The sequence below is a fragment of the Gorilla gorilla genome, chromosome 5 (genome assembly GCF_029281585.2).
Source record: "Gorilla gorilla gorilla isolate KB3781 chromosome 5, NHGRI_mGorGor1-v2.1_pri, whole genome shotgun sequence".
NCBI classification, from domain to species: domain Eukaryota; kingdom Metazoa; phylum Chordata; class Mammalia; order Primates; family Hominidae; genus Gorilla; species Gorilla gorilla.
The window spans coordinates 174,093,676-174,121,114 of NC_073229.2; the positions used below are offsets into that span (position 1 = coordinate 174,093,676).

General features: G+C 48.1%; 1 protein-coding gene across 1 annotated transcript; it reads left to right on the forward strand.

Moving 5' to 3' along the window:
- The first annotated feature begins 9,531 nt into the window (after window positions 1-9,531).
- LOC115934969 (UL16-binding protein 2) lies at window positions 9,532-24,209 on the forward strand. The gene is made up of 6 exons (XM_031012318.2): window positions 9,532-9,795; window positions 17,010-17,140; window positions 20,291-20,554; window positions 21,360-21,641; window positions 22,308-22,439; window positions 23,698-24,209. Exons 2-5 carry the CDS (start codon window positions 17,056-17,058, stop codon window positions 22,415-22,417), a joined length of 741 nt encoding a protein of 246 aa, XP_030868178.1. The 5' UTR covers window positions 9,532-9,795; window positions 17,010-17,055; the 3' UTR covers window positions 22,418-22,439; window positions 23,698-24,209.
- The last annotated feature ends 3,230 nt before the right edge of the window (window positions 24,210-27,439 follow it).

A 27,439-nucleotide genomic window follows, 5' to 3' on the forward strand; every position in this document is an offset into this window, starting at 1 on the left:
TGGGTCCCATTCTGACCCCAGCCACTCAGGCAATATCCTCTTTTCCCCTTCTCTCTCAGCCTCTTCTCACCCTAGGAGCTGTACCCAAAGCTCTGAATGAGACTGTCCCTGCCCCGCCCCATCCACTCCTGGTCCAGCTCAGCAGTGACCTTGGAACTCCAGGAGCAGCTCAGTACCCCTGTCTCCGAGTCAGCTCTGCTCCAGGCAGGGCCAGAATCTGGAATGTGCAGGAGGCCGGATGGCAGGGGCATTGCCCCAGGACTGAGCCGTATTCTGAGGGTTCCCAGAGACCTGACCTCCTACTTGTATACAGTCTCTTCAGTCAACGTCTGCCTTAAAGGCTGTGACCCAGGCACCTTCCCTGGGAATTAACTCCAGTATTGTCCTCTGGGTCGTCACAGTCCTTGGCAGCCTCTCCTTCCTGGGGTTACACCCAGTTCCTCTGCTCTTCTCCAGTGGATGGAATCTCCTTCTCCTTGACACACAGCATCTGGAGCCACCAATCTGCTGCCCCACTCAAATGTGAGGACCGCACATGCCTGAGCTCCTGCTGTCTGCACACCACGCACCGTGGGGGTTCCTTATGACCAGAGACACAGTCTGAAACAGACCTGAATTTGCTAAACCCTCTAGAGCTCGACAGGACCTAAGCCTTGATATGGTTCTGTGTGCTCCTCCCAGGGCGCCCGCTGTCCCCGAGCTCCGGGCCTGAGTGCTGGCTGGCGGAGACCGCACAGTGGGTGCCCCGCTGCCGGACGATGCCCCTGGGCTTCCAGATCCGGAGCCTCGGGACGAAACTGTTTTAGGAAGACCCGGAAGGACTCGCCGGTCGCGGCAAGGGACAGGCGGTTCCTGAGACAGGAGGAGCCAGGAAATGCTGGGCCTGGTGGGGTGAGGAGCACGGGGTTCCTCCTTCATCCTCGCGGGGACTTTGCCACCGGCTCAGTGTGGAGGCCTCACCGTCCCGCTCGGATCCGTGGGGCTCCGACAGTGTGGCCCCTGCGAGGACACCCCCCATCCTCCTTGCCCTGGGGCTGCTGCGGGAGGGCGCCCGGGCAGCACTAAGTCCTGAGTGTCCAGGGTCCGGCAGGGGCTTCCCGTTGTCGCCTCCCTGACCCCGCCGCTTGCGGTCCAGGGCTGCTGGTTTCTCCGCTGGTCTGGGAGGCCCTAGCATGGACGTCGTGAGGCGGAGAAAACCTTGGGATAGGTGGAAAAGAAGGACTGGAGGGAGGGCGGCAGAAAGGGAGAGGAAGGAAACAGGGCCGGAGAACAATGAGAAACCCCCACCACGAAAATGGGGAGAGGGGGACACGCGCACAGCCCCCACACTCCACCGACTCTCCGTCTCCTGCTCTCTGCCCAGTAAGGAACACAGGCCCCACCCCCTCCACCCTCACTGTGTTCGGGATCAGCCATTTCAGCGGGGTGAGGCGTCCCCTTGTGGGTGCGATTGGCATTTCCCTGAGGGTTGTGAACACTGAACACCTTTTCCTGGGCTCACTGCCATTTGCATTCTTCTTCTGATGCCAGCGGGCAAGGGGAGGTCCCCAGACGCCGGTGGGACCTCGACTCCAGCCAGTGTCCAGACTCTTGATATTGCCGGGGAAATGAATTCAAGGACCAGTAGGAAATAGAGAAAGGACGGAGATTTATTGTAAAAGGCAAAGTACACAGTCAAGTAAAGGGAGTGCAGGGGAACTCAAGAGAGAAGCAGGTGCAAGTTTGGGGCTGCCACCTTTCTGGGTTTCTTTAACCAAGGAGTGGAATATTCATGAAAATTCCTGGAAGAAGGTAGAGATTTCTCAGAACTGCGGTGCCCCGCATTTTAACACTAAATATAAGTGTTCTCAGAACTGCTCAGGAGCTGGCTGGTGTGTGTTTAGTATGTTAATCAGCATGTAATGAGGTCCTAGGTGAAACCTAGGTCAAATGCAGGGCCTTGTTGGGTCCAGTCATTCTTAGCCAGCTTGGTCCACACGCTGTTTTTCAGCATCTTATCAGCCCAGAGCCTCTGCAGATATTTCAACAGATTTCTTGTGCTAGTCACCTGAAACTGCTGCCTGAAATTTTCTGCTTTTGCGACCACCGTGTAGTATACCTGTCTTACTTTGGAGAAATGTCTATTCAAATTCCTTGCATATATTTAAATTGGGTTATTTCACTTTATAATGTTGAGTTGCAACATTATATATTATATATAATATATAATTGTAATTATATTTTGTTGCAATATTATATATTCAGAATACCAGTACCTTACCTGATATATGATTTTTATTTTATTTTTTAAAATTTATTTATTTTTTAATTTTTAAATAATTTTTTAAAATTATACTTTAAGTTCTAGGGTACATGTGCACAACGTGCAGGTTTGTTACATAGGTATACATGTGCCATGTTCGGTTGCTGCACCCATCAACTCGCCATTTACATGAGGTATTTCTCCTAATGCTATCCCTCCCCCAGCCCCTCACCTCCCAATAGGGCCCAGTGTGTGATATTCCCCGCCCTGTGTCCTTGTGTTCTCATTGTTCAACTCCCACCTGTGAGTGAGAACATGTGGTGTTTGGTTTTCTGTCCTTGTGATAGTTTGCTTAGAATGATCGTTTCCAGCTTAATCCATGTCCCTGCAAAGACATGAACTCATCCTTTTTTATGGCTGCATAGTATTCTGTGTTGTATATGTGCCACATTTTCTTAATCCAGTCTGTCATTGATGGACAACTCTTTGCTATTGTGAATAGTGCCACAATAAACATATATGTGCATGTGTCTTTACAGTAGCATGATTTATAATCCTTTGGGTATATACCCAGTAATGGGATTGCTGGGTCAAATGGTATTTCTAATTCTAGATCCTTGAGGAATTACCACACTGTCTTCCACAATGGTTTAACTAATTTATACTCCCACCAACAGTGTGAAAGCGTTCCTCTTTCTCCACATCCTCTCCAGCATCTGTTGTTTCCTGACTTTTTAATGATTACCATTCTAACTGGTGTGAGATGGTATCTCATTGTGGTTTTCATATGCATTTCTCTGATGGCCAGTGATGATGAGCATTTTTTTGTATGTCTGTTGGCTGCATAAATGTCTTCTTTTGAGAAGTGTCTGTTCATATCCTTTGCCCACTTTTTGATGGGGTTGTTTTTTTTTTCTTGTAAATTTGTTTAAGTTCTCTGTAGATTCTGGATGTTAGCCCTTTGTCAGATGGGTAGATTGCAAAGATTTTCTCCCATTCTGTAGGTTGCCTGTTCACTCTGATGATAGTTTCTTTTGCTGTGCAGAAGCTCTTCAGTTTAATCAGATCCCATTTGTGTACTTTGGCTTTTACTGCCATTGCTTTTAGTGTTTTAGTCATGAAGTCTTTGCCCATGTCTATGTCCTGAATGGTATTGCCTAGGTTTTCTTCTAGGGTTTTTATGGTGTTAGGTCTAACATTTAAGTCTTTAATCCATCTTGAGTTAATTTTTGTATAAGGTATAAGGAAGGCATCCAGTTTCAGCTTTCTACATATGACCAGCCTGTTTTCTCAGCACCATTTATTAAATAGGGAATCCTTTCCCCATTGCTTGTTTTTGTCAGATCAAAGACCAGATGGTTGTAGTTGTGTAGTGTTATTTCTGAGGCCTCTGTTCTGTTCCATTGGTCTATATATCTGTTTTGGTACCAGTACCATGCTGTTTTGGTTACTGTAGCCTTGTGGTATAGTTTGAAGTCAGGTAGAGTGATGCCTCCAGCTTTGTTCTTTTGACTTATGATTGTCTTGGCTCTGCAGGCTTTCTTTTGGTTCCATATGAAGTTTAAAGTAGTTTTTCCAATTCTGTGAAGAAAGTCAGTGGTAGCTTGATGGGGATAGCATTGAATCTATAAATTACCTTGGGGAGTATGGCCATTTTCACAATTTCCTATCTATGAGTATGGAATGTTCTTCCATTTGTTTGTGTCCTCTTTTATTTAGTTGAGCAGTGGTTCATAGTTCTCCTTGAAGAGGTCCTTCACATCCCTTGTAAGTTGGATTCCTAGGTATTTTATTCTCTTTGTAGCAATTGTGAATGGGAGTTCACTCATGATTTGGCTCTCTGTTTGTCTATTATTGGTGTATAGGAATGCTTGTGATTTTTGCACGTTTATTTTGTATCCTGAGACTTTGCTGAAGTTGCTTGTCAACTTTCCGCCAACAACCACACAGTCTGCTCCCACACACTCTCTACCACACAAGCCCTCCAGCACCGCCAGGGTTCTCTGCCCTTGATCTTTCCCCTGCACTTTGCTGCAGACACTCACTTGCACCCAGGGGCTCACCAGACATTTTTCACCCCTCTCCTCACCATTCACTGCCACCACCCAAGTCACATCCTTTAGTTCCCCATCTCAGCCTGGCACTTTTACCCACACAAACCTCACTCACCTCTCCATCCATGAAGGGTCCTCACCACTTTCTCCAGCAACCAGGGGGACCCAGGACCCACTTACCAGGAATCCAGAGTCTTTTTCAGACCCACAGAGGATGATTCTTCTGTGTAGCACTAGGTGAGCCTGACATAATTTAAGTGGTGGTTGGAGGCTGAGGGAACGATGGAATGAATGAGAGTTGTGGGAGTGAATGGGCTCAGAAGAAAACCCCAGGTGCAGAAGGGGAGCTGCAGTGGATGCTGTAGCCCCCAGAGGCCTGAAGGTGGCAGTACCATGGTTGGAGACCTCCAGGTTGGGCAGAATTTGGAAATATGTGTAGTCACCTGGGTGCCCACAGAGTTTTTCCAAAGAGGAGAAATTTTGGCTTACAACAGGTATAGAGCTCCATCAGCATAGAATCTTTTAATAAACTTGTTGATCACAGGACAGGAAATTGCTGTCTTCAGCCCATTTGATTGAGACCAGAGTGTACTCGGGACAGAAAAATCCTAACCAGAGCCATTGGCAAGTGAAGGAAAGAAAAGGCGTTCAAATAGGAAAAGAAAAAGTCAAACATGTCTCTTTGCCAGTGATGTGATTCCATACATAGTAAACCCTAAAGACCCTGTCGGAAGGCTCCTGGAACTGACATATCAATTCAGTAAAGTTTCAGGATACAAAATCAATGTACACAATCAAGAGCATTCTTATACACCAATAACATTCTAGCTGAGAATGAAAGCAAGAACACAATCGCATTTACAAAACCAACAAAGAAAAGTAAATGCCTAATAGTTAATCTAACCAAAGAGATGAAAGATCTTTCCAAGAAAACTATAAAACGTGGCTGAAAAAAAATCAGAGACAACACAAATAAGTGGAAAAAATATTTCATGCTCATGTGTTGGAAGAATCGATATAGGCAAAATGGCAATACTTCCAAAAGCAATTTATAGATGCAACGCTATCCCTATCAAAATACCAATGTCATTTTTCACAGAAAAATCTAACCTAAAAATTATTGGGAATTTAAAAAGAGCCCAAATAGCCAAAACAATCATAAGCAAAAAGAACAAAGCCAGAGACATCACATTGCCCGACTTTATAATATAAGGCTACAGTGATCAAAACAGAATGGTACTGGTACAAAAATAGACACTTAGATCAGTGGAACAGAATAGAGAACTCAGAAAGAAACCTTCACACCTACAGCCATCTAACCTTCAACAAAATCAACAAAAACAAGCAATGGGGAAAGACTCCCCATTCAACAAATGGTACTGGGATATCCATATGCAGAAGAATGAAACTGAACCTCTACATTTCACCATATATGTAAAATAACTTGATATGGATTAAAGATTTAAATGTAAGTCCTAAAACAATAAAAATTCTGGAAAATAACCTAGGAAATACCACTCTGGACGTAGGGCCTGGCGAAGATTTCATGATGAAGACACCCAAAGCAATTGCAACCAAAACTGAAAATTGCCAAATGGGACTTCATTAAACTGAAGAGCTTCTGCACAGCAAAAGAAACTAGGAACACAGTCAACAGTCTATAAAATGGGAGAAATGTCTGCAAACTATGCATCTGACAAGCGTCGAATATGCACAATCTACAAGGAAATTAAACAACTAAACAAGCAAGAACAAAAAACCCAGTTAAAAAATAAGCAAAGAACGTGAACAGACACTTTTCAAAAGAAGACCTACAAGTGGCCAAGAAACATGAAATAATGCTCAATATGAGCAATCATCAGAGAAATGCAGATCAAAACCACAGTGAGGTACCATCCCATACCCATCAAAATGGCAATCCTTAAAATTTCAAAAAAACCACAGATATTGGTGAGGCTGAGAAGAAAAGGGAACACTTAGACACTTTTGCTGAAAAGGCAAAGTAGTACTAGTTCAGCCACTATGGAAAGCAGTTTGGAGATTTCTGAAAGAACCAAAAATAGAACTACCATTTGACCCAGCAATTCCACTGCTGGGGATATACTTAAAGGAGAATAATTTATTCAGTCCAATAGACCCGTATGTTCATTGCAGTGCTATTCTCACTAGCAAGGACACAGAATCAATCTAAGTGCCCAGGAGCAGTGGACTGAATGAAGAAAACCTGGTACATATGGACCATGAAAATCCATGCAGCCATGAAACACAACAAAGTCAAGTTCTTTTCAGCAACATGGTTGGAGTTGGAGGCCATTATCCTAGGTGACCTAACACAAGAACAGGCAACTGCACACCGCAGGTTCCCGTTTATAAGTGGGAGCTAAACATTAAATACACATGAATGTAAAGATGGGAACCACAGACACTGGAGATCACTAGACAGGGGAGTGGGGAGGGGCACGTGGGCTGAAGAACCACCCACTGGGTATGATGCTTACTGTCTGGGATTATTGGGACCCCAAGCCGCAGCCTCCCACAATTGACCCATGTAACAAACCTGCACGTGTACTCTTTATAATAAAAGTTGAAAATAAAAATGAATAAATATGATGGCGAGGATGTGGAGAAATAAGAGCTCTTCTACACTGTTGGTGGGAGTGTAAATTAGTTCAACCATTGTGGAAGACAGTGTGGTGATTCGTCAAGGATCTAGAACCAGTAATACCGTTTGACACAGCAATCCCATTACTGGGTGTATACCCAAAGGATCATAAATCATTCTACTATAAAAACACATACACAGGTATGTTTATTGCAGCACTATTTACAATAGCAAAGACTTGGAACCAACCCAAATGCCCATCAATAATAGACTGGATAAAGAAAACGTGGCACATATATACCAGGCAATAGTATGCAGCCATAAAAAAGAATGAATTCAGGCTGGGAGCGGTGGCTCACGCCTGTACTACCAGCACCTTGGGAGGCCAAGGCAGGCAGATCACGAGGTCAGGAGATCAAGACCATCCTGGATAACACGGCAAAACCCCGTCTCTACTAAAAATACAAAAAATAGACGGGTTTGGTGGCAGGCACCTATAGTCCCAGTTACTCGGGAGGCTGAGGCAGGAGAATGGCGTGAACCTAGGAGGCAGAGAACTTGCAGTGAGCCGAGATTGCGCCACTGCATTCCAGCCTGGGTGACAGAGTGGTGAGACTCCATCTCAAAAAAAAAAAAAAAAAAAAAAAAGAATGAGTTCATGTCCTTTGCAGGGACATGAATGAAGCTGGAAACCATCATTCTCAGCAAACTAACACAGGAACAGAAAACCGAATGTTCTCACTCATAAGTGGGAGTTGACCAATGAGAACACATGGACACAGGGAGGAGAACATCACACACCGGGGCCTGTCAGGGGGTGGGGGGCAAGGGGAGAGAGAGCATTAGGACAAATACCTAATGCATGTGGGGCTTAAAACCTAGGTGATGGATTGATAGGTGCAGTAAACCACCATGGCAGATGTATACCTATGTAACAAACCTGCGCGTTCTGCACATGTATGCAATAACTTAAAGTAAAATTTAAAAATAAAAATGAATAAACAAATTGACATGAGGCAAAAAAAAGTGGGTTTAACTGACACAGGTAAGAGAGAACTCTGCACTATAAACTCTAACCCTGCCCTAGAAAAATAAACTCTAGTCATTTAAAATAATTATAAGGTGTATGATCATAATTTTATAAAAATTGAAGATGATTCTACTAAAACCCTAACATTAAACTGTGCATAATGGAATTTCAGATGATTTCCACCTTGTTCTTTATTCCTTTTTTGTTCCATTTTCAAGTGACCTTTTTTGTTTATCCTCAGGAACTCATTGCTCCCAGCTGTCCCCTTCTGTACCCACCCTCTCCTTTTCCAGGGTCCACCCCAGCCCTTCCTCTGACCTGAAACTATGGCTTCCTTGGCACTGAAGGCACAGGAGGTGCATTCAGCCTCGGGAGAGAGGAGGACAGGGGCAGGTAGTGGAGGTGGTCTCGGCGCAAACGAATCTAACAGCGCCCAGTCTCCATTGCAGATGGCTGCATTTCTCCACATGTTATCTACAAGCAAACCAAACTTACCCCTTTCCTGATTGGTTTCTCACTCTGCCCAACTCCTACTTGAAAATTCATATTCTTCCACCTAACATTTCTTTCTACTTCTTGTCTTCACAATATATTCTGATTTATTGTGCCCAGGAAACACTGGTCTACACCACTTCCTAAGTTACCATCTAAAGTGTAGTGAACAAATGGACAGGAAAGAGGCCCCTGCCCCAATCACTGCCTCTCATTTATTCACTCACAGGGTAAGTACAGCCTCAGAACCAACAGTGAGCTGTGCTGTGGATACTTCTCTGAGGAAAACAGACAAAATCCCTGCTCCACTGGGGACAGCAGGTGAATGTAATGAGCAGGTGCATTGCATCGGGTGTAGGAAAGTGACAGATGATTCAGGCGGTGGGGAGCAAGGTAATGGAGAGGAAGAGTGGGAAGGGAGTCTCCAGGTCCTCAATAGGCTAAACAGGAAGGACTCCCAAAAAAGTAACATGTGTGTCCTGGCTTCATGGAGGTGAGCATTCCTGCAGGAGGCAGAGCCCATGAAATGTACTGGAGTGGTCCAGGGAAAATCCAGAAGGTGCCTTTGTAACATTTTCAAGACAACCCTATAAAAAAAGAATACCCAAGAATGTATTAATTAAGTAGTCAGGAGCAAACAATAAATATTTATGACCTAGCAATTTTATTGCCATTTAAGAAAATATTTCACATAAATTGAAAAAGTAGTATGTTTATTTCTTTCTTAAATAAGCACAAATGTTTACTAATGGGCACTGAACAATTTCTCAAACTTTGGAAGCAGATTGGACACAGCCACCCTGATTTCCTATTTCATACCTATTTTTGCAGGGATTCTTGGTTTTTTATCACAGCAACTGTTGAAATCACAGATTGTAAAACTACAGTCATCTAAAGCAATGGTGCATAGTCTGATGTTGAAACTATAAAATACTTTGGATCAGTACTTCCTGTGGTGTCCAGCAGATGGCACCACTAATCTTTCAAATATTTCAATAAGCCCAGAGGGTTTGCTCACAGTGAGTTTGTGACATCATGGTGGATGAGACAATTGTGACATCATGGTGGATGAGAGATCAATAAAGAGTTTATTTCAGGGGATTGGGGCAGTTCCTCTCACCCTGCAGATCAAGATGCCCTGAGGGCAAAGAGCAGAGGGGTGCTCTCTGGTGGCCCAGCAGTTCTGCCCCAGGGGAGAGTTTTCTCTTCTACTACAGCGAAAACCCACAGGACGCTGCTTCATCCCAGAACCAAGGATACCAGGAAGGAAGGTCAGAGTGAGGAGGTGTCTGAGTGTTTCAGATCACACAGTGACATACTGCTTGACGGCTTCAGAAATCCTTCATGAGCTGGGAGACAGCCCCAGAGGTGACAGGTGAGTGGGCGGGATGGGACAGACACAAGAACTCTCGAGATGACACCCACTTTCTCCCGTGTGTTTATGTATGTCTGTGTGTGCACGTGCGTGTGTGTGTGTCTGTATTTGTGCATGAACGTTTGTATGTGTCTATGTGTGTGTCTGTGTGCCTGTGTGTGTGCATATGTGTGTGTGCCTGTGTAGTGTGTGTGTGAGACTGTGCATGCGACTGTGTGTGTTTGTGTGAGACTATGCATGCATGTCTCTCTGCGTGTGTGAGACCACATGTGCATATCTCTGTGTGTGTGTCTGTGTGTGTGTGGGAGTGTATGCTATATGTATATGTATGAATGGTGAATTGATTTCCTGGTTGATTTGCTGTGAAGGGAGACAGGGACCCCAGGACAGGTTCCTGCCCACCCGTCCTTCCCTACCTTCCTTCCAGACATTCCCTCCTCCCTGTGGAAAGAGTCTACCCCAGTAACTAAGGGTTCATTACTGCAGACTTCTCATAGCTCCCCAAAGTTCTATGATATTTGCACCCCAGGCCTCCTCCTCATGCTTGTCCCTCTGCTGGGTGCCCTGTCTTCTCCTCCCACCTGGCCACACTGTATTCTTCCAGTTTCTACAAGAGCAGTCTGAAATGCCACCTCCCAAGAAACCTCCATGCAACTTCCCAAGCAGAATGAGTCACCCCCTCTTCTGCCCTTTCATAGCCCCAACCATCTCAAGGACAACACATCAGCAGCAGCAGCCATGTGGATGTTTGTTTCTGTACCTGGATTCTAAGTGCCTGGAGGACTGGACATATCTGGTTTCTAAGTTCCAGGAGGACTGGACACATCCATCACCCACGTGTAAACCCAGCACCTAGCACAGTGCCTGCCATATGATAGGGTTTAAGACGCATGGGAGGAATCTAATCATCAGACTACCAAAGGGCTGCTAGAACTCAGAAAGGGATCCCCATCATTTGGAGGATGGGATAAAGGTCTTCATTTCTGTTCTTTCCAGCACCAACCTCCATGGCTCCACTCATCCCTGCTCCTTCCTCCTATTAAAATTGGCTGGTCAGGAGAGGGGTAGGGGCAGGAGCAGCTATACCTGGTCTCTTCCACCACCCATGGTGGGACCTGGTGAGCATGACAGCACCTGGGCCTAGGGGACCTGGAGCCTCCACAGCCCCACAGAGAGCAAGAGGAGCTGTTCAGCCACTTGCAGAGACAGTCAGAGAGTGCTTCGAGGACTGCGTGGAGCTCTGGAGAAGCAGGGAATTTAGGGCCCTCTTTTGTGGGGCATGAGAAATTTAGGCAGGATCATGTCTACAAAAGAGGCTGTCACTTTGGCTTATCAATATTTTCACCTCGTTACCCCTTCCAGATCAGAGAGGGTGCTTTATTTGTTTTTATGGATTATTGTGTCAACCAAAACGAGAATTCAGAATCACTCTAAAGATCTGAAACTCCTTCAAGATTTGATGAATGCGCATTTTGATGCCACATCTATTTTTAGAAAGCTGTGGCTGAATAAAGCATTTTATTGTATAGCATTACCCAAGTTACTTATATGGAATTTTAATCTACATAATGTCATACAACCATGTGAAAAGTAAAAACTAAAAAGCCATAACTTTTTGGACCAGAAGTGGTGACTCATGCCTGTAATCCCAGAACTTTGGAAGGCCAATGTTGGAGGAACACTTGAGGCTAGGAGTTGGAGATCAGCCATGGCAAGTAACATGGTGAGACCCTGTCTCTACAGAAAATTTAAAAATTGACCAGGTGTAGTAGCATGTGACTGTAGTCCCAGCTCCTCAGGAGGCTAAGGTAGGAGGATCACTTGAGCCTGCGTGACAGTGTGAGAGCCTGTCTCAAAGAAAACAACAACAATTGCAGCAGAAACAACAACAAAAAAATATAAACCCAAGTAAACTAAATTGACAGAAGAATTGTGGGACCCAAATGACCAAATAATGTGATTTTTCACTTTTGATGAATTAAAGGGTATGCTGAGTGTCAGTATTCCCAGAATGTTCCATCTCATGAAATATGATTTCCTCTGGCGAACCCACTCCCTAGTCCAGGTCCTCTGAGAAGCAGGTGCCTACATGGGATTCACATGAGGGGATTTCACTGGTGCAAACCCTGGGAGAACCGTTCAGTAGGAGGCAATTCTGACCCCAAGTGCAGGAGGCAGGGACAGGAGGTTGGGCAGGTGCCTCCTACACTACAGTGAATGGTGCTGGGACAACTGGATGCTGCATGCAGAAGAATGAGGCTGACCCCTTCCTTACAGCACACACAAAAACTAGTTCTAGATGAATGGCAGATGTTCACCTAAGACATGAAACTATGAAAGTCTCAGAAGAAAGCAGAGCAGTAAATTTTTGTGACCCCAGATTTGGCTAATGTTTCTTAAGTGCTGTATGCCAGTAGCATAAATGACAAAATAAAAGGTAGTTTAATTTCATTTCATGTAAATGTAAAACTTTTGTGCTTCAAAAAGGACTCCATTTAGGTTAAAAAAAATCCTTATAGAATGAGAGAAAGCATTTGAAAATCGTATATCTAGTAAGGGACTGGTATCCTGAATACATAAAGAACTCTTGCAACCCAACATTATAAAGCAAAATAACCCAATTTAAATATATGCAAAGAATTCAAAAAGATGTTTCTCCAAAGTGAGACAGGTATAATACAGTGTGGTCACAAAAGAAGAAAAAACTTTAGGCAGCAGTTTCAGGTGACTAGCAAAAGGAATCTGTTGAAATATCTGCAGAGGCTATGGGCTGATAAGACCCTAAAAGACAGGGTATGGACCAGGCTGGCTAAGAATGAGTGGACCCAACATGGCCCTGGGTTTGGCCTCGGTTTCACCTAGGACCCTATTATACACTAACTGACATACTAAACGCACACACACCAGCGTCTTGGCAATTCTGGGAACACCAATATTTGGTGTGAAAATGGGTGGCACCACAGTTCTGAGCAGTCTCCACCTTCTTTTAGGAATTTTCATGAATATTCCACCCCTTGTTAAAGAAACCCAGAAAGGTGGCAGCCCTAAACCCCCTTGCACCTGCCTCTCTCTTGAGTTCCCCTGCATTCCCTTTACATGAGTGTGTACTTTTCCTTTTACAAAAAAAATCTCCGTCCTTTCTCTATTTTCCCACTGGTCCTAGAATTCATTTCCCCAGGCGGTGTCAAGAGCCCGACACCGGCTGGGGTCGAGGTCTCATCAGAGTTTGGGGACCACCGGTTGCCCACTGGCATCAGAAGAAGAATGCAAATGGCAGTGAGCCCAGGAAAAGGTGCTCAGTGTCCACAGACCTCAGGGAAATGCCAACGGCACCCACAAGGCGACGCCTCACCCCGCTGGAATGGGTGACCCCAAACACTGTGAGGCTGGAGGGGGTGGGGCCTGCGTTCCTTACAAGGCAGAGAGCAGGAGACGGAGAGTTGGTGGAGTGTAGGGCTGTTCCTGTGTCATCCTCTTCCCGTTTTCCTGGCGGAGGTTTCTCTTTGTTCTCTGGCCCTACCTGCTTCCTTCCTCTCCCTTTCTCTGGTTCTCCCTCCCATCCTTCATTTCCAACCATCCCAAGGTTTTCTCTGCCTCACGACGTCCATGCTCGGGGCCCCCAGACCAATGGAGAAAGCAGCAGCCCTGGACAGCGAGCGGCGGGGTCGGGGAGGCGACAACGGGAAGCCCCTGTTGGATCCTGGGCACTCAGGACCTAGTGCGCCACGGGCGCCCTCCCGCAGCAGCCCCAGGGCAAGGAGGATGGGGGTCCTCGTGGGGGCCACACTGTCGGATCCCCAGGGATCCGAGCGGGACTGTGACGTCTCCACACTGAGCCGGTGGCAAAGTCGCCGCGAGGATGAAGGAGGAACCTCGTGCTCTTCACCCCACCAGGCCCCGCATTTCCTGTCTCCTGCCACGGTTCCTTGTCGCGACCGGCGAGTCCTCCCAGGTCTTCGAAAGGCCGTTTTGTCCGGAGGCTGTGGACCCGGAGGCCCGGGAGCATCGGCGGGCAGCGTGGCACCCACTCCGCGGTCTCAACCGGGCAGGACCCGGGTCCGGAGCTCGGGCGAAGCGGGCGTCCTGGGAGGAGCGCGCAGAACCCGGAGAGGAAGCAGCAGGGTGAAAACTGAAACCGCATATGCGAACTGTCTCCGAAAGTCATCTGTGGTTGAAATCAGAAATCACCTATAATATCCCCTTTGTGACAAAACCGTTGGGTAAATATCTAGAACCAGTGCCTCGTCGCTGCAGCAGACCCGCACGCAGCTGCCCGGGTTCTCCTCCCCGGACCCTAGTGGCCCCCAACAGATCAGGCGAGCCCAACGTGTGACCGTCCCTGGGACTCTCGGCCCCACTCTTCCTTACTACTTCACCTCCACATTTTCACCTGTTTCAGAATCAAAACCCTGAAAAATCATGTGTGAAAGGCTCCCCCGCCCCTGCCTGCGTCCACTCTCATTGGCCACACGCCAGGGAGGAAAGTTTATTTGATTCTTCTCATCTTTCCAGGGAGTCTTTATGCCGTTTCAAACGAATATAAATACATATTCTCAATTCAGACGCGGATATTTTTGACCCTTGATGAACCCTGTCACCCTGTCCTTCAGGAAGCCTGTACCAGTTTCCCCTCCCTCTACGGTGGATGTTTCACCATCCTCTGCCCAAGCTGGGTCATCACAATCACAGACAAGAGTGTCGCCAGCATTGCCATCCTATGACATGAGACGCTTTAAAGGTGCATTACTTTGCACAGCAATTCTGTCTGGAAATCTATTCTACACAATGAAATTGTGATTCATGCAAGCACACTTTCTGCAGCATTTCGCTTCTCTAAAAGTCACTGGAGACCATCTGGATCTTCAGACACAGATACTGGTTACTTTTGTTGTGATGCAGTCATTCTGTGTAATGTGCAGAGATAAAAAGGAAAAAATCTGTATGTGCGGGTATTGCAAGATCTTCAAAGTGTGTTATTTTGAGATAGAATCTGCTTTCAGCAGAGTGCCTATGGGTTTATATTTGTTTTAAAAACCAGAACTGATACATAAACACATATCTACTGTTAGTAAGGAAAGCAGTATTTCCATAACTTATTGCCAGTCTGTTTATCCATTTTAGGAAAAATCGATATACTTGAAAAGCCATGGTGGCAGGAATTGGTCATCACCCGCCAGGATTCTACACTGCCCTACAGGTGATCCCAACTGAGGTTGCCAGAGGAACAGGATGTGGAATGCAGTCGCGTTTCAGAGAGGAACCTAAAGTCAGAATGGACCAGGGGTCTTGCCCTGACCTCTGCCTCTTCACCCAACCCCCACCTGGTCAGGCAGTGACCCTGAAGGGGCTGGGATGATGCTGGGAGGGCAGTGAAATGGGGAGCCAATGGTGGGAGCATGGTGAACATGGAGAGCTCAGACCCCACACCATCTGGGGAGGAGCTCATGTGATTCTGAGAGCAGTGGGAAAGCAGGGAGCCTGGACACAGCACTCACTGCTCCTCCCATCTGGGACAGGATTGGGGTGGGTGATGAGAAAAGTTTCCTGAGTAACACAGTTCCCAATCCTGGCAGAATGACTCACCCCAGTTGCACTCACAGCCGAGACCCACTCAGCCCCTGGACCAATCTAACACAGGGCATGGTAAATCCAGGAGTGAATACTACTGAGGCATCTGCCAGGGCATAGGAAACAGTAACAAGAGGACGGCTCAGCTAGTGGCTCAGACTATCTTGCCCCACACTCTCCAATATTGAGTGGGGAGTAAGCCTTGAGCCCAGGAGGTTGAGGATTCAGTGAATTATGATCGTGCCACTGCACTCCAGACTGGTGACAGAGTAAGAGTCTGTCACACATGCTCACACACACAAATTAAATTGTGTGAGCAGTTGTCACACAGGGAGATCTGGATGCACTCACTGTGGACCCAGGTCTCAGGGAGCAGGAGGGTGTTCTGTATTGTGGGAACACGAGGGACACACACGGGATGGGGCATTTGTGCCTAGCTTTGAAGGGTGGCTGGCCCTTTGCCCAGGGGGAAGAGGCCAGCAGAATGCACTAACAGTGGGGAATCACCAGGAACTTTCACTTGAACCTGCTCTGCTGAGCCCCCTGTGCCGTCCGTGGACCTGGGCGAGGGAGGCTGCTGAACTGGGAGCTCAGGGCCCATCTCTCTGAGGAGCTTTCTAAATCAGCAAGTGTGTCACAGGTTGAGATTTTAGGAACGGGGTCCTCAATGTTGTCCTCGATTTTAATAAGTAGACTCTTTTGGCCAATCTGCATTGGGCAGAGCAGGAACAAGACATAATTTTTTAATCTATATTTTTAAAGCTGTTTAATTTTGATAGAAACATGGAAGATAAAATTTACCATCTTGACAAATTGTTTAGTGTACAATATGTTGTTTTAAACCTCTGGAACCCTGCCTGCTGCTCCTGTAATAAAACCTAGCCCGGGCCAGGCGCGGTGGCTCACGCCTGTAATCCCAGCACTTTGGGAGGCCGAGACGGGTGGATCATCTAAGGTCATGAGTTTGAGACCAGCCTGGCCAACAAGATGAAACCCCATCTCTACCAAAAATACAAACAATTCGCCGGGCGTGGTGGAGGGCGTCTGTAATCCCAGCTACTCCGGAAGCTGAGGCCAGAGAATCCCTTGAACCGGGGAAGCGGCGATTGCGGTGAGCCGAGATCACGCCACTGCACTCCTCCAGCCTGGGCAACAAGAGCGAAACTCCGTCTCTAAATAAATAAATGAATAATAAAACCTAGCCCGGACTGTAATCACGTCCACTGGGAACTGGGGAAGTAGTGGAGGGGACGCGATCAGGCCCGTGGCTGCGCCCAGAACATGATGAGTCAGGGACCTCGCGGCGCAAGCAGAGGGAGGGAGAGTGTCGCGGACCCAGGCGGGGACAGGGAGACGCCGCCGCCGCTGAATATTCCTCTGCAAGTTTCTTCACCTTCAGTAAAAAACTGTTGTGATGATTAAACGAGTCTGTCGTGGAAGGAACCGTGTCCTGGCAGGAGCCGGGCGGACACCCAGACACCAACCCGAAGGGGGCTGGGACAAAGGGGAGGGACGCCCGGAAAGGGGAGGGACACCGTCAGGGCAGCCAGTCATATTTCTAACCGCGTGACGCTATGACAGCGGGAAACGTGGGGCGCGCCCATACATAGGGAGGCTTTAAAACCTCGAGGTGATTCATCTTCCAGGCTCTCCTTCCATCAAGTCTCTCGTCCCTAGCGCTCTGGGTCCCCAATGGCAGCAGCCGCCGCTACCAAGATCCTTCTGTGCCTCCCGCTTCTGCTCCTGCTGTCCGGCTGGTCCCGGGCTGGGCGAGCCGGTGAGTTCGTGGATGGAGCCTAAGCCGGGCGGGGACCAAACCTGGGGGGCTGTGAACTGCCGCGGGTTTCAGAGGAGGGGAGGCTTCTAGAAGGACGGGGGAGATCTCCCCGAACTGTGCCCCCGTTCAGTTCCGGTCGGCGGCTCCTTCCTGCTGGGTCCACTCCCCGAGGCTGCTTCTTGCCCTGGAAGAGGCGAAAAGGAGCGGGGTGGAAAGGAGGCTGGCAGGAGGGTGGAGGGGCCGGAGGGCTGCAGAGAGCGAGGTGGGGCGGGATCCCTGGTGCAGCCTGGCAGTCCCACCCGCCCTCGGGAAGGAAAAACCAGAGCCCCCGGAACCGGAGCTGGGGACAGGACAGGGGTGAAGCGGGATTCCACAGGGACGCGATCACAGACACCCCCAACAGCCACAGGCCTGCTCTGCTCTCACCCGCTCTCCACCACACAAACCCTCCAGCGCCCCCAGGGCTGCGTGCCCTTTAATTTTTCCCTGCACTTTCCTGTAGAAACTCACCTGCACCCAGGGGCTCAGCAGACAACCGCCACCCCTCCCCTCACCATCCACTGCCACCGCCCAGGTCACGTCCTCTTACTCCCCACCTCAGCCCAGCTGGTCACCCCAGAGGTCTCCCCATCCATGAAGGGGACCTCACCACCTCCTACACCACGTCACACCTTCTGCCTCTTGCCTGAGGACACACCCCAGCAAACACACCCCAAGCTCCCCTCAGAACCTGTGCAGGGGGGATGGGAAGCACCATTTCCTCCAGGATGACCCTGGGAACTCTGGTGAGTAGAGGCACCCACTTCTGCCCTTGGGGCCCAGACCGCCTGTTCTTCCTACGGGGGTGCTAGCGTCATAGAGAATAGTCAGTGTGTAGACAGGGGTCAGCAAACCCTTTCTAGAAAGGGAGGAAGGATGCCCTGTGATCTTTGCAGGCCGTGGGTTCTCCGTCTCTGTGTCCAGTCCTGTCCCTTTGCAGAGCAACAGCAGGCAATGGCAACCTTCAAATAGGGGGAACCAGATTTGGACCCTGTCCTAGGTTGCTGATCCCAGATCAGGGGATTACAATGTCCCAGTGAATAGTGCCCCATCCCCTAGGGTGTCATCTCCAAGTGATGTCTCGGGTGTCAGTTGGAGAGTAGAAGGTGGTCCAACCTTGCCTGTGGCTTCTGGGTGGTGTGGATGTGATGGGAGTGGGGGTCCCATAGTTGGGGGCTTATTCTCCCCTCCTTTGTGCTGAGTGGCATCCACGGGGACCATCAGGTACCCTCCCTGAAGCCTCAGATGTGAGCTGAGGGTGAGGGAGTGCAGCCACGTGGTGTCCTGGGGATCGGGTCCAACTGCCTGTGCAGCTTCTTGGTTCCCGGTGGCCCTGTTCCTGCCCATCCCAGAAGAACCACCCGCGTCTTCTCACTGCTGGGCCTATCTTCCTAATGACCTAGAGGGTGAGGAGCCCACCAGTAATGGGCAGCTCTGAGGCCTTCAGCAATAGGCATCCCTAAGCTTCATTCCATTCTGGTGCCTTGTCATGGGGCCTTCTTTATATGCATGGCAAAAGGCCCCATCTCTGCCAAGGCGCAGTACTCTACAGGAGCCACTGCTTAATGTTGCAGTTTCCTTGCTGTGAGTGGCATTGCCTTGTCTCTGAACATTCACATGGAATCTCTGTTGTGATTCCAATTAGACATTGTGACCACATGTACCTCTAGGATCTTAGGGGGTCTTGGGTCATTGGGCACTTAAGGTAGGTCCAGCCTCGCTCATCATTCATGGATTGTCTATGGCTGCTTTTGAGCTTCAACAGCAGAGTTGAGTAGTTACAATGGAGAATATATTCCCTGCACACCTTTACATGTTTACAAAATTGCCCTTCACAGCAAACTCTATTGGCCATAAATATCTTTGGAGAAGGCCACAAGGACTCACTGTCCTGGCTGCAGGGTTAAAGGGTCCTTCCTCACTAGAAACTGGTGTCTTCTTCTAGTCATGGGTTCAGGGTCTGAGAAGTGGCTTTATTCTGCAAATTAGGCAAAGCAGCCTCGTTCTTGATGGACTGGCTACTTTCAGCCTCCTGATTTGGTTTATCTCTGTTTCTTGTAATTATTTAAATCCAGTAGTATCCGGGGTGGGTTTCCATCTCTTTTGGACCTTGGACCCCTTTGTTCTATGAGCCATGGGCATAACTTTGTATAACTGAGGTCCCCAGCTGGCATTGTGACTTCTCTAATCATTTCCATCATTGCACCCTCCTTGCTCCTGACAGTTGACAGCCTCCACCTGGAATTTGTAATTTCAGAATTTTTCATCCCATTACTCTGGGAGCAGATTTCAGGAACAGCATCTCCTACCCCCAACCCTGGCCTTCAGCAATAGGCATCCCTAAGCTTCATTCCATTCTGATGCCTTCTCATGGGGCCTTCTTTATATGCTGGGTAAACAGGAGTCCTCCAGGTTTCCCATAAGCACAGTGGATGGACATTGTTCTGGATTTTCACACTTAGACGCCTCTGGCATGGGCACTTCTCTGAGCCTGTGATCTCTCCCTCCACTACCTGCCTTAGACTTTCAGATTTTCCATTTCTTGCTGTGTGGACCATCTCTTTGTCCAAGGTTTCAGGAAGGCCTCCTCATAGCAGATGCATGCCATCACCAGGGGCTTTGCCAACATGTTAAATCCTGTGACCATGATAATTAACTCTTCTTTATCCAACGGGGTTCCATCCTCACTCTGTTCAACCACGCACCAGCACCCACAGGGGTGGACCCACACCCTCTCCCACCTCCTGCAGTCCACGTGGGCTACTGCTGAAGATCCTCTGCCAACCAGGCCCTTCCTCCTCTCTTGCTAGAGAGGCCTGGCACCTCTCTAGCAAGGTCATGTGTTGACTGATGTGGGCAGAGGGGCAGTGGGACATGTCTGGGGACATGTGGTTTCTCAGCAGACAGAGACTTCCTCCTCCTCCTCCTCCTTGTCCTAATGCAAGGGGCGAGCACTCGCCTTAAACTTGTAGACACCACAGTTCTGGAGGGGGCACGCCTTCCTGGGCCAGCCCAGCCCGCCAGAGGCATCCTCTTATTGACACAGCGTGGAGGGGGGCTAACTAGGGGTCTTTTTCTCCCCACCCACCCCTCACCTGCCTTTCTCCACAGACCCTCACTCTCTTTGCTATGACATCACCATCATCCCTAAATTCAGACCAGGACCACGGTGGTGTGCGGTTCAAGGCCAGGTGGATAAAAAGACTTTTCTTCACTATGACTGTGGCAACAAGACAGTCACACCCGTCAGTCCCCTGGGGAATAAACTAAATGTCACAAAGTCCTGGAAAGCACAGAACCCAGTACTGAGAAAGGTGGTGGACATACTTACAGAGCAACTGCTTGACATTCAGCAGGAGAATTACACACACAAGGGTAAGTTTCAGATGGCCCAGGACAGCAGGGAGCAGATACAGTGGTAGGTTAGAGGCATTTATAGTTTTCATGTAAAAATACAAAAGGGTTCTGGGCACGGTGGCTCACGCCTGTAGTCCCAGCACTTTGTGAGGTAGAGGTGGGCCGATCACAAGGTCAGGAATTCGAGACCAGCCTGACCAACATGGTGAAACACTGTCTCCACCAAAAATGCAAAAATTAGCCAGGCATGGTGGCGCATGCCTGTAATCCCAGCAACTTGGGAGGCTGAGGCAGGAGGATCCTTTGAACCCGGCAGGCAGACGCTGCAGTGAGCCAAGGTGGTGCCACTGCACTCCAGCCTGGGCAACAGAGTGAGACTTTGTCTCAAAAAAAAAAAAAAAAAAAAAAAGAAAGCCAGGTGCAGTGGCTCAAGCCTGTAATCCCAGCATTTTGGGAGGCTGAGGCAGGCGGATCACGAGGTCAAGAGATCGAGACCATCCTGGTTAACACAGTGAAACGCTGTCTGTACTAAAAATACAAAAAATTAGCCGGGTATGGTGGCGGGCGCCTGTACTCCCAGCTACTTAGGAGGCTGAGTGAGCCGAGATCGCGCCACTGCACTCCATCCAGCCTGGGTGACAGAGCAAGACCCTTTCTCAAAAAAAAAAAAAAAATACAAATGGGAAGGTCATCTTACCCCTCAAGAGTCTAGAGGCAAGGCCAAGATGTAGCAGAGAGAGTAAGGCCAGGAAATTGTAAGGGGAACAGGATGGGGGTGCAAAATTTGTCAAGACCAGAGCTGATCTCTCTCTGGTGGGGGCAGAACCCCTCACCCTGCAGGCCAGGATGTCTTGTGAGCAGAAAGCCGAAGGACACAGCAGCGGATCTTGGCAGTTCAGTTTCGATGGACAGATCTTCCTCCTCTTTGACTCAGAGAAGAGAATGTGGACAATGGTTCATCCTGAAGCCAGAAAGATGAAAGAAATGTGGGAGAATGACAAGGATGTGGCCATGTCCTTCCATTACATCTCAATGGGAGACTGCGCAGGATGGCTTGAGGACTTCTTGATGGGCATGGACAGCACCCTGGAGCCAAGTGCAGGAGGTAACAGGAGAAAAAGAAACGGGGATCTCAAATGAGATCAGAAATGGGGATCTCAAGAAACTAATTCTTGAGTTCAACTTCAATCATCCCAGTGTACACGTTTATGTTAAAATGACCTCCTCGTGGGGTGCTCCTCCTGGGGGTGCTGGCGTGCCTGTGCTCTCCCACCCTCCTCTTCCTTCTCCCTCCTGACTCCTATTCCTCACTGCACTTGCTCCTGCTCCCCGCACTGTGGATTTCTCACCAGCCTTGAAACTGCAGGTGTCGCTGTTTTCAGACCTTTTTCCTTAGTGTTCCCTCTTTTGAGAATCACTTTTCCTTTCCTTTCACTGGTCTGGTTCTGGAAATCCATCAGAACCACTTCCAACGCCAGCCCAGAGATCCTCCCCTCCCCAACTCTGGGGCATCACCTCCTCTTCCCCCACAGCGGAAGGGTGGGGTGTGTTGTCACCTTGCTTCCCTCAGCAGCTGTGTGAACTCCCTGAGGACAAGACACACCCCGTCTCCCTTCCTAAGCCAGGACCTGTCATACTGGCTGCCCCACACCAGGGGGGAGGGGACAAAACTTTTGCCTTCCAGGATGACCTAGGGTGGCAGGAACTGAGGAGGTGTCTCCTCAGATCTGGGGCCTGGACAAGGGTTGTCACTTTTGTGTTTCCATTTCAGCACCACTTGCCATGTCCTCAGGCACAACCCAACTCAGGGCCACAGCCACCACCCTCATCCTTTGCTGCCTCCTCATCATCCTCCCCTGCTTCATCTTCCCTGGCATCTGAGGAGAGTCCTTTAGAGTGACAGGTACTGTGGGCAGAATTGGAAGTGGAGCAAGGAGCAGGTGGGTGAGGAGGCAGGATGGGAGTCCCACCCCTCCCTGTGGCTGGGACCTTCTCATCCTAACATGAGACAGGTGAATGAGACCTTGTGTCACCTGTTGGCAATGTTGGCAATGACCTGGGCAGCTCAGCCCTGAGTTCTGATGGATTCTCACCTTCAGAGTCCAGAGGGAAAGGGAGGGGCCCATACCAAGGCTCAGGGTCTGTTGAGCTTGAGAAGGCTTAGCAAGTTCAGGCCTGATTCAGAGCAGGTTCCTATTCAGGAAGGGTATGTGGCCTGCAGGCAGCAGGAATTCAGACATGGGCAGTCCTCTTAATTGGCTTAGGTGCATCATGGTAGCTTTACATGAGGTGTGACAGGGGAAGGGGGATTCCATCTCTGAGGCTAAGAGAGAGATCTGGGTGTAATCCCAGGAGGAGGGGCCTGGGAGAGCCTTGGTACACCTAATTGAAAAGGAGGGAGTGTAGGGCTGCCTTCCCACAGAAAGTGGCTTAGGTTCCAAGAATTAAGGTGGAAGGTGAAGAGTAGAGGCTGTTCAAGAGAAGGATTTTTAAAAAGTCAGTCCCATGGACATGTGCAGCTCGAGTCTGGGCCCTGAGGCAGCTCCCCTGCCATCATCCTCCTGCACATCCCGGATCCTGAGCCCACTGATGGCCCTGCCTGGAGCAGAGTGGACTCAGAGGAAGGGGCATCTGAGCTGCTGCTGGGGTTCCACGGGCACCACTGGGCTGGATAAGGAATTGATAAGGTGGAACAGGGACAGTCACCTTCAGAACTATGGGTGCTGCTCCCAGTGTGAGGAGATGCTCAAGAAGAAGAGGAAAGAAGGATGTTTGTCTGCAGGCCCACCAAAGGCCAAGGGCACAGGAATACAGAGCCCTCTCTTTGGAAGTCTGCCCCACCCCTTGCCATGTTTTAGACCCTGTCATCAGATGATAGAGAGGGCCTTGAGTGAGGCCGCGGACCCATCACTACCAGCTTCAGACCTGTGGGCCCCTCCACTCCATCCCCTGGTCAGGTGCAGGGCCTGGGCTGACTCTGTGATGTGACAGAGGAGGAAAGAGGTAGGTCCAAGCTGCAGTCACCAGGGTTGAGGCTCAAGGGAAAAATAGGACCCTTAGTGCAGGGGGCTCTGAGACATAGAGTGACTAGGGAAAGATTACCGTGGAAAAGTGATCCGGGTTCTCTGCCTCTTAAACCAACATTTGTGTCCTTTCTGAAGGTTAAAGATGATACCAAAAAGCCCCTGTGAGCACGGTTCGATCAAACTCACCCTTCTGGCTGGCCACCTGCCCACCACCTATGGTGTACGTCCAGCGGCCTCCAGCAGATCATGATGACACCATGGACCCAATAGCTCATTCACTGCCTTGATTCCTTTTGCCAACAATTTTACCAGCAGTTATACCTAACATATTATGCAATTTTCTCTTGGTGCTACCTGATGGAATTCCTGCACTTAAAGTTCTGGCTGACTAAGCAAGATATATCATTTTCTTTCTTCTCTTTTTGTTTGGAAAATCAAGTACTTCTTTGAATGATGATCTCTTTCTTGCAAATGATATTGTCAGTAAAATAATCACATTAGACTTCAGACCTCTGGGGATTCTTTCCATGTCCTGAAAGAGAATTTTTAAATTATTTAATAAGAAAAAATTTATATTAATGATTGTTTCCTTTAGTAATTTATTGTTCTGTACTGATATTTAAATAAAGAGTTATATTTCCCAAAAATCTACTGAGTTTAGAATTTTGTTGTATTACTCAGTAGAGAATTAATGTTATTTCATTTTTCCTCCATGATATCGAGTAATAAATGAGTGATTCTACTAGATTTTGTGTGGAAAAAGAGAATCTACAAAACATGGCTGAGAAAAATCAGAGACAACACAAATACATAGAAAAATATTTCATGCTCATGGGTTAGAGAATCAATATAGCTAAAATGGTCATACTTCCAAAAGCAATTTATAGATGCAACACTAGCTCTATGAACACCAATGTCATTTTTCACAAAATTAGAAAAATCTAATCTAAAAGGTATTTGGAATTAAAAAAGAGCCCAAATAGCCAAAACAATCATAAGCAAAAAGAACAAAGCCAGAGGCATCACATTGCCTGACTTCAAACTATAATATAAGGCTACAGTGATCGAAACAGAATGGTACTGGTACCAAAATAGACACTTAGATCAGTGGAACAGAATAGAGAGCTCAGAAAGAAACCTTCACACCTTCTAACCTTCAACAAAATCAACAAAAATAAGCAATGGGGAAAGAGTCCCAATTCAACAAATGGTGCTGGGATAACTGGCTAGCCATGTGCAGAAGAATGAAACTGAACCTGTACATTTCACCATATATGTAAAATAACTCGACATGAATTAAAGATTTAACTGTAAGTCCTAAAACTATAAAAATCCTGGAAGATAACCTAGGAAATGCCACTTTGGACATAGGGCCTGGCAAAGATATCATAATGAAGACACCAAAAGTATTTGCAACCAAAAACAAAAACTGACAAATGTGATCTCATTAAACTAAAGAGATTCTCCACAGTAAAAGAAATTAGCAACACAGTAAACAGCCTATAGAATGGGAGCAATATCTGCAATCTATGCATCTGGCAAAGCTCTAATATCCAGAATCTACATGGAACTTAACAAGCAAGAACAAAATTCCAATTAAAAAATAAGCAAAGAATGTGAACAGACGCTTTTCAAAAGAAGACCTGCAAGTGGCCAACAAACATGAAAAAATGCTCTTTGGGAAGCCGCAGTGGGCAGGTCACAAGGTCAGGAGTTTGAGACCAGCCTGACCAACATAGTGAAACTCCGTCTCTACTAAAAATACAAAAATTAGCCAGATGTGGTGGTGCATACCTGTAACCTGTAATGGTGCATAGTCTGATGTTGGAACTATGAAATACCTTGGACTGGTACTTTCTAGTGTTTTCCAGCAGACAGCACTGCTTATTTTTCAAATATTTCAATAAGCCGGGAGGGTTTGCTGACAGCGAGTTTGTGCCCTGAGCTCTTTGGCACTGAGGGCAAAGAGCAGAGGGGTGTGGTCTGGTGGCCCAGCAGTTCTGCCCCGGGGGAGGATTCTCTTCTGCTGCAGTGAAAACCGACAGGACGCTGCTTCATCCCAAGGGGACCAGGAAGATAGGTCAGAGTGCGGAGCTTTCTGAGTGTTTCAGATCACACGGTGACATACTGCTTGATGGCTTCAGAACTCCTTCATTAGCTGGGAGACAGTCCCCGAGGTAAAAGGTGCATGGGCACGATGGGCTCGACATGACAGCTTTCAAGATGACAGGCAGTTTCTCCCGTGTGTTTCTATGTGTCTTTGTGTGTGCCCGTGTATGTGCATGGCTGTGTCTGTATTTCTGCATGCATTTATGTATGTGTGTTTGTGTGTGTGTGTGCCTGTGTGGTGTGAGTGTGTGTGTGTGACTGTGCCTGCATGTCTCTGTGTGTGTGCATGTGTGTCTGTGTGTGTGTGTGATAACATGCATATATGAATGGTGAATTGATTTTCTGCTTGATTTGCTATGGAGGGAGACAGGGACTCCAGGGGGGTTCCTGCCCCCCCTTTTTTCCCTGTCTTCTGACATTCCCTCCTCCCTGTGGAAAGAGTCTACCCCAGTAACTGAGGGTTCGTTAGTGCAGACGTCTCACAGCTCTCCAAAGTTCTGTGATATTTGTATCCCCAGGCCTCCTCCTCATGCTTGTCCATCTGCTGGATGCCCTGTCTTCTTGAGGCCACCTGGCCACGCCGTATTCTTCCTGTGCCTACAAGAACAGTCTGAAATGCCATCTCCTGAGAAGCCTCCATGCAACTCTCCAGGCAGAATGAGTTACACCCTCTTCTGCCCCCGATAGCCCCAATGGCGGCGAGGACATCACATCAGCAGCAGCAGCCACGTGGGGGTTTGTTTCGGTCCCTCGATTCTAAGTGACTTGAGGACCGCACACATCCATCACCCACATGTAAACCCAGCACCTAGCACAATGGTTGCCATACTATGGGGTTTAAAATGCATGGGAGGAATCCAATCATCGGACTACCCCAGGGCTGCTAGTACTCAGACAGGGATCCACATAATTTAAGGGATTGGACAAAGGTCTTCATTTCTGTTCTTTCCAGCACCAACCTCCATGGCTCCACTCATCACTACTCCTTCATCCTATTAAGATTGGCTGGTCAGGAGAGGAGTAGGGGCAGGAGCAGCTATACCTGGTCTCCTCCACCTCCCATGGTGGTGGGTGCACCCTTGGTGGGACCAGGTGCGCAAGACAACCCCTGGGCCTAGGGGACCTGCAGCCTCCGCGGCCCCACAGAAAGCAGGAGGAGCTGTTCAGCAACTTGCAGAGACAGCCAGGGAGTGCTTCAAGGATTGCATGGAGCTCTGGAGAAGTGGCAAATTCAGGACCCTCTTTTGTGGGGCATGAGATATATAGGCAGGATCATTTCTACCAAAGAGGCTGTCACTTTGGCTTATCAATACTTTCATCTCCCTACCCCTTCCAGATCACAGTGGGTGCTTTACTTGTTTTTATGGATTATTGTGTCAACCAAGATGAGAGGCCAGAATCACCCTAAAGATTTGAAACTTCTTCAAGATTTGACAAATGTGCAACATTTTAATGCCCCTCCTATTTTCAGGAAGCTGTGGCTAAAGAAAACATTTTATTATATAGCATTGCCCAAATTACTTATACAGAATTCTAAAAATCTACATAATGTCACACAACCATGTGAAAAGTAAAACTAAAATGCCATAACTTTTTGGGCCAGTAGTGGTGGCTCATGCCTGTGATCTCAGAACCTTGGGAGGCCAATGCTGGAGGATAGCTTGAAGCTAGGAGTTGGAGATCAGCCGTGGCAACATGGTGAGACCCTGTCTCTACAGAAAACTTTAAAAATTAACCAAGTGTAGTAGCATGTGACTGTAGTCCCAGC

Excerpts from the sequence above, each read along its gene's own strand:
- LOC115934969 (XM_031012318.2), top strand. The coding sequence starts at position 17,056 with ATGGCAGCAGCCGCCGCTACCAAGATCCTTCTGTGCCTCCCGCTTCTG. Across the intron at positions 17,141-20,290 it reads GTCCCGGGCTGGGCGAGCCG|ACCCTCACTCTCTTTGCTAT; the intron begins GTGAGTTCGTGG and ends CTTTCTCCACAG. Across the intron at positions 20,555-21,359 it reads GGAGAATTACACACACAAGG|AACCCCTCACCCTGCAGGCC; the intron begins GTAAGTTTCAGA and ends TGGTGGGGGCAG.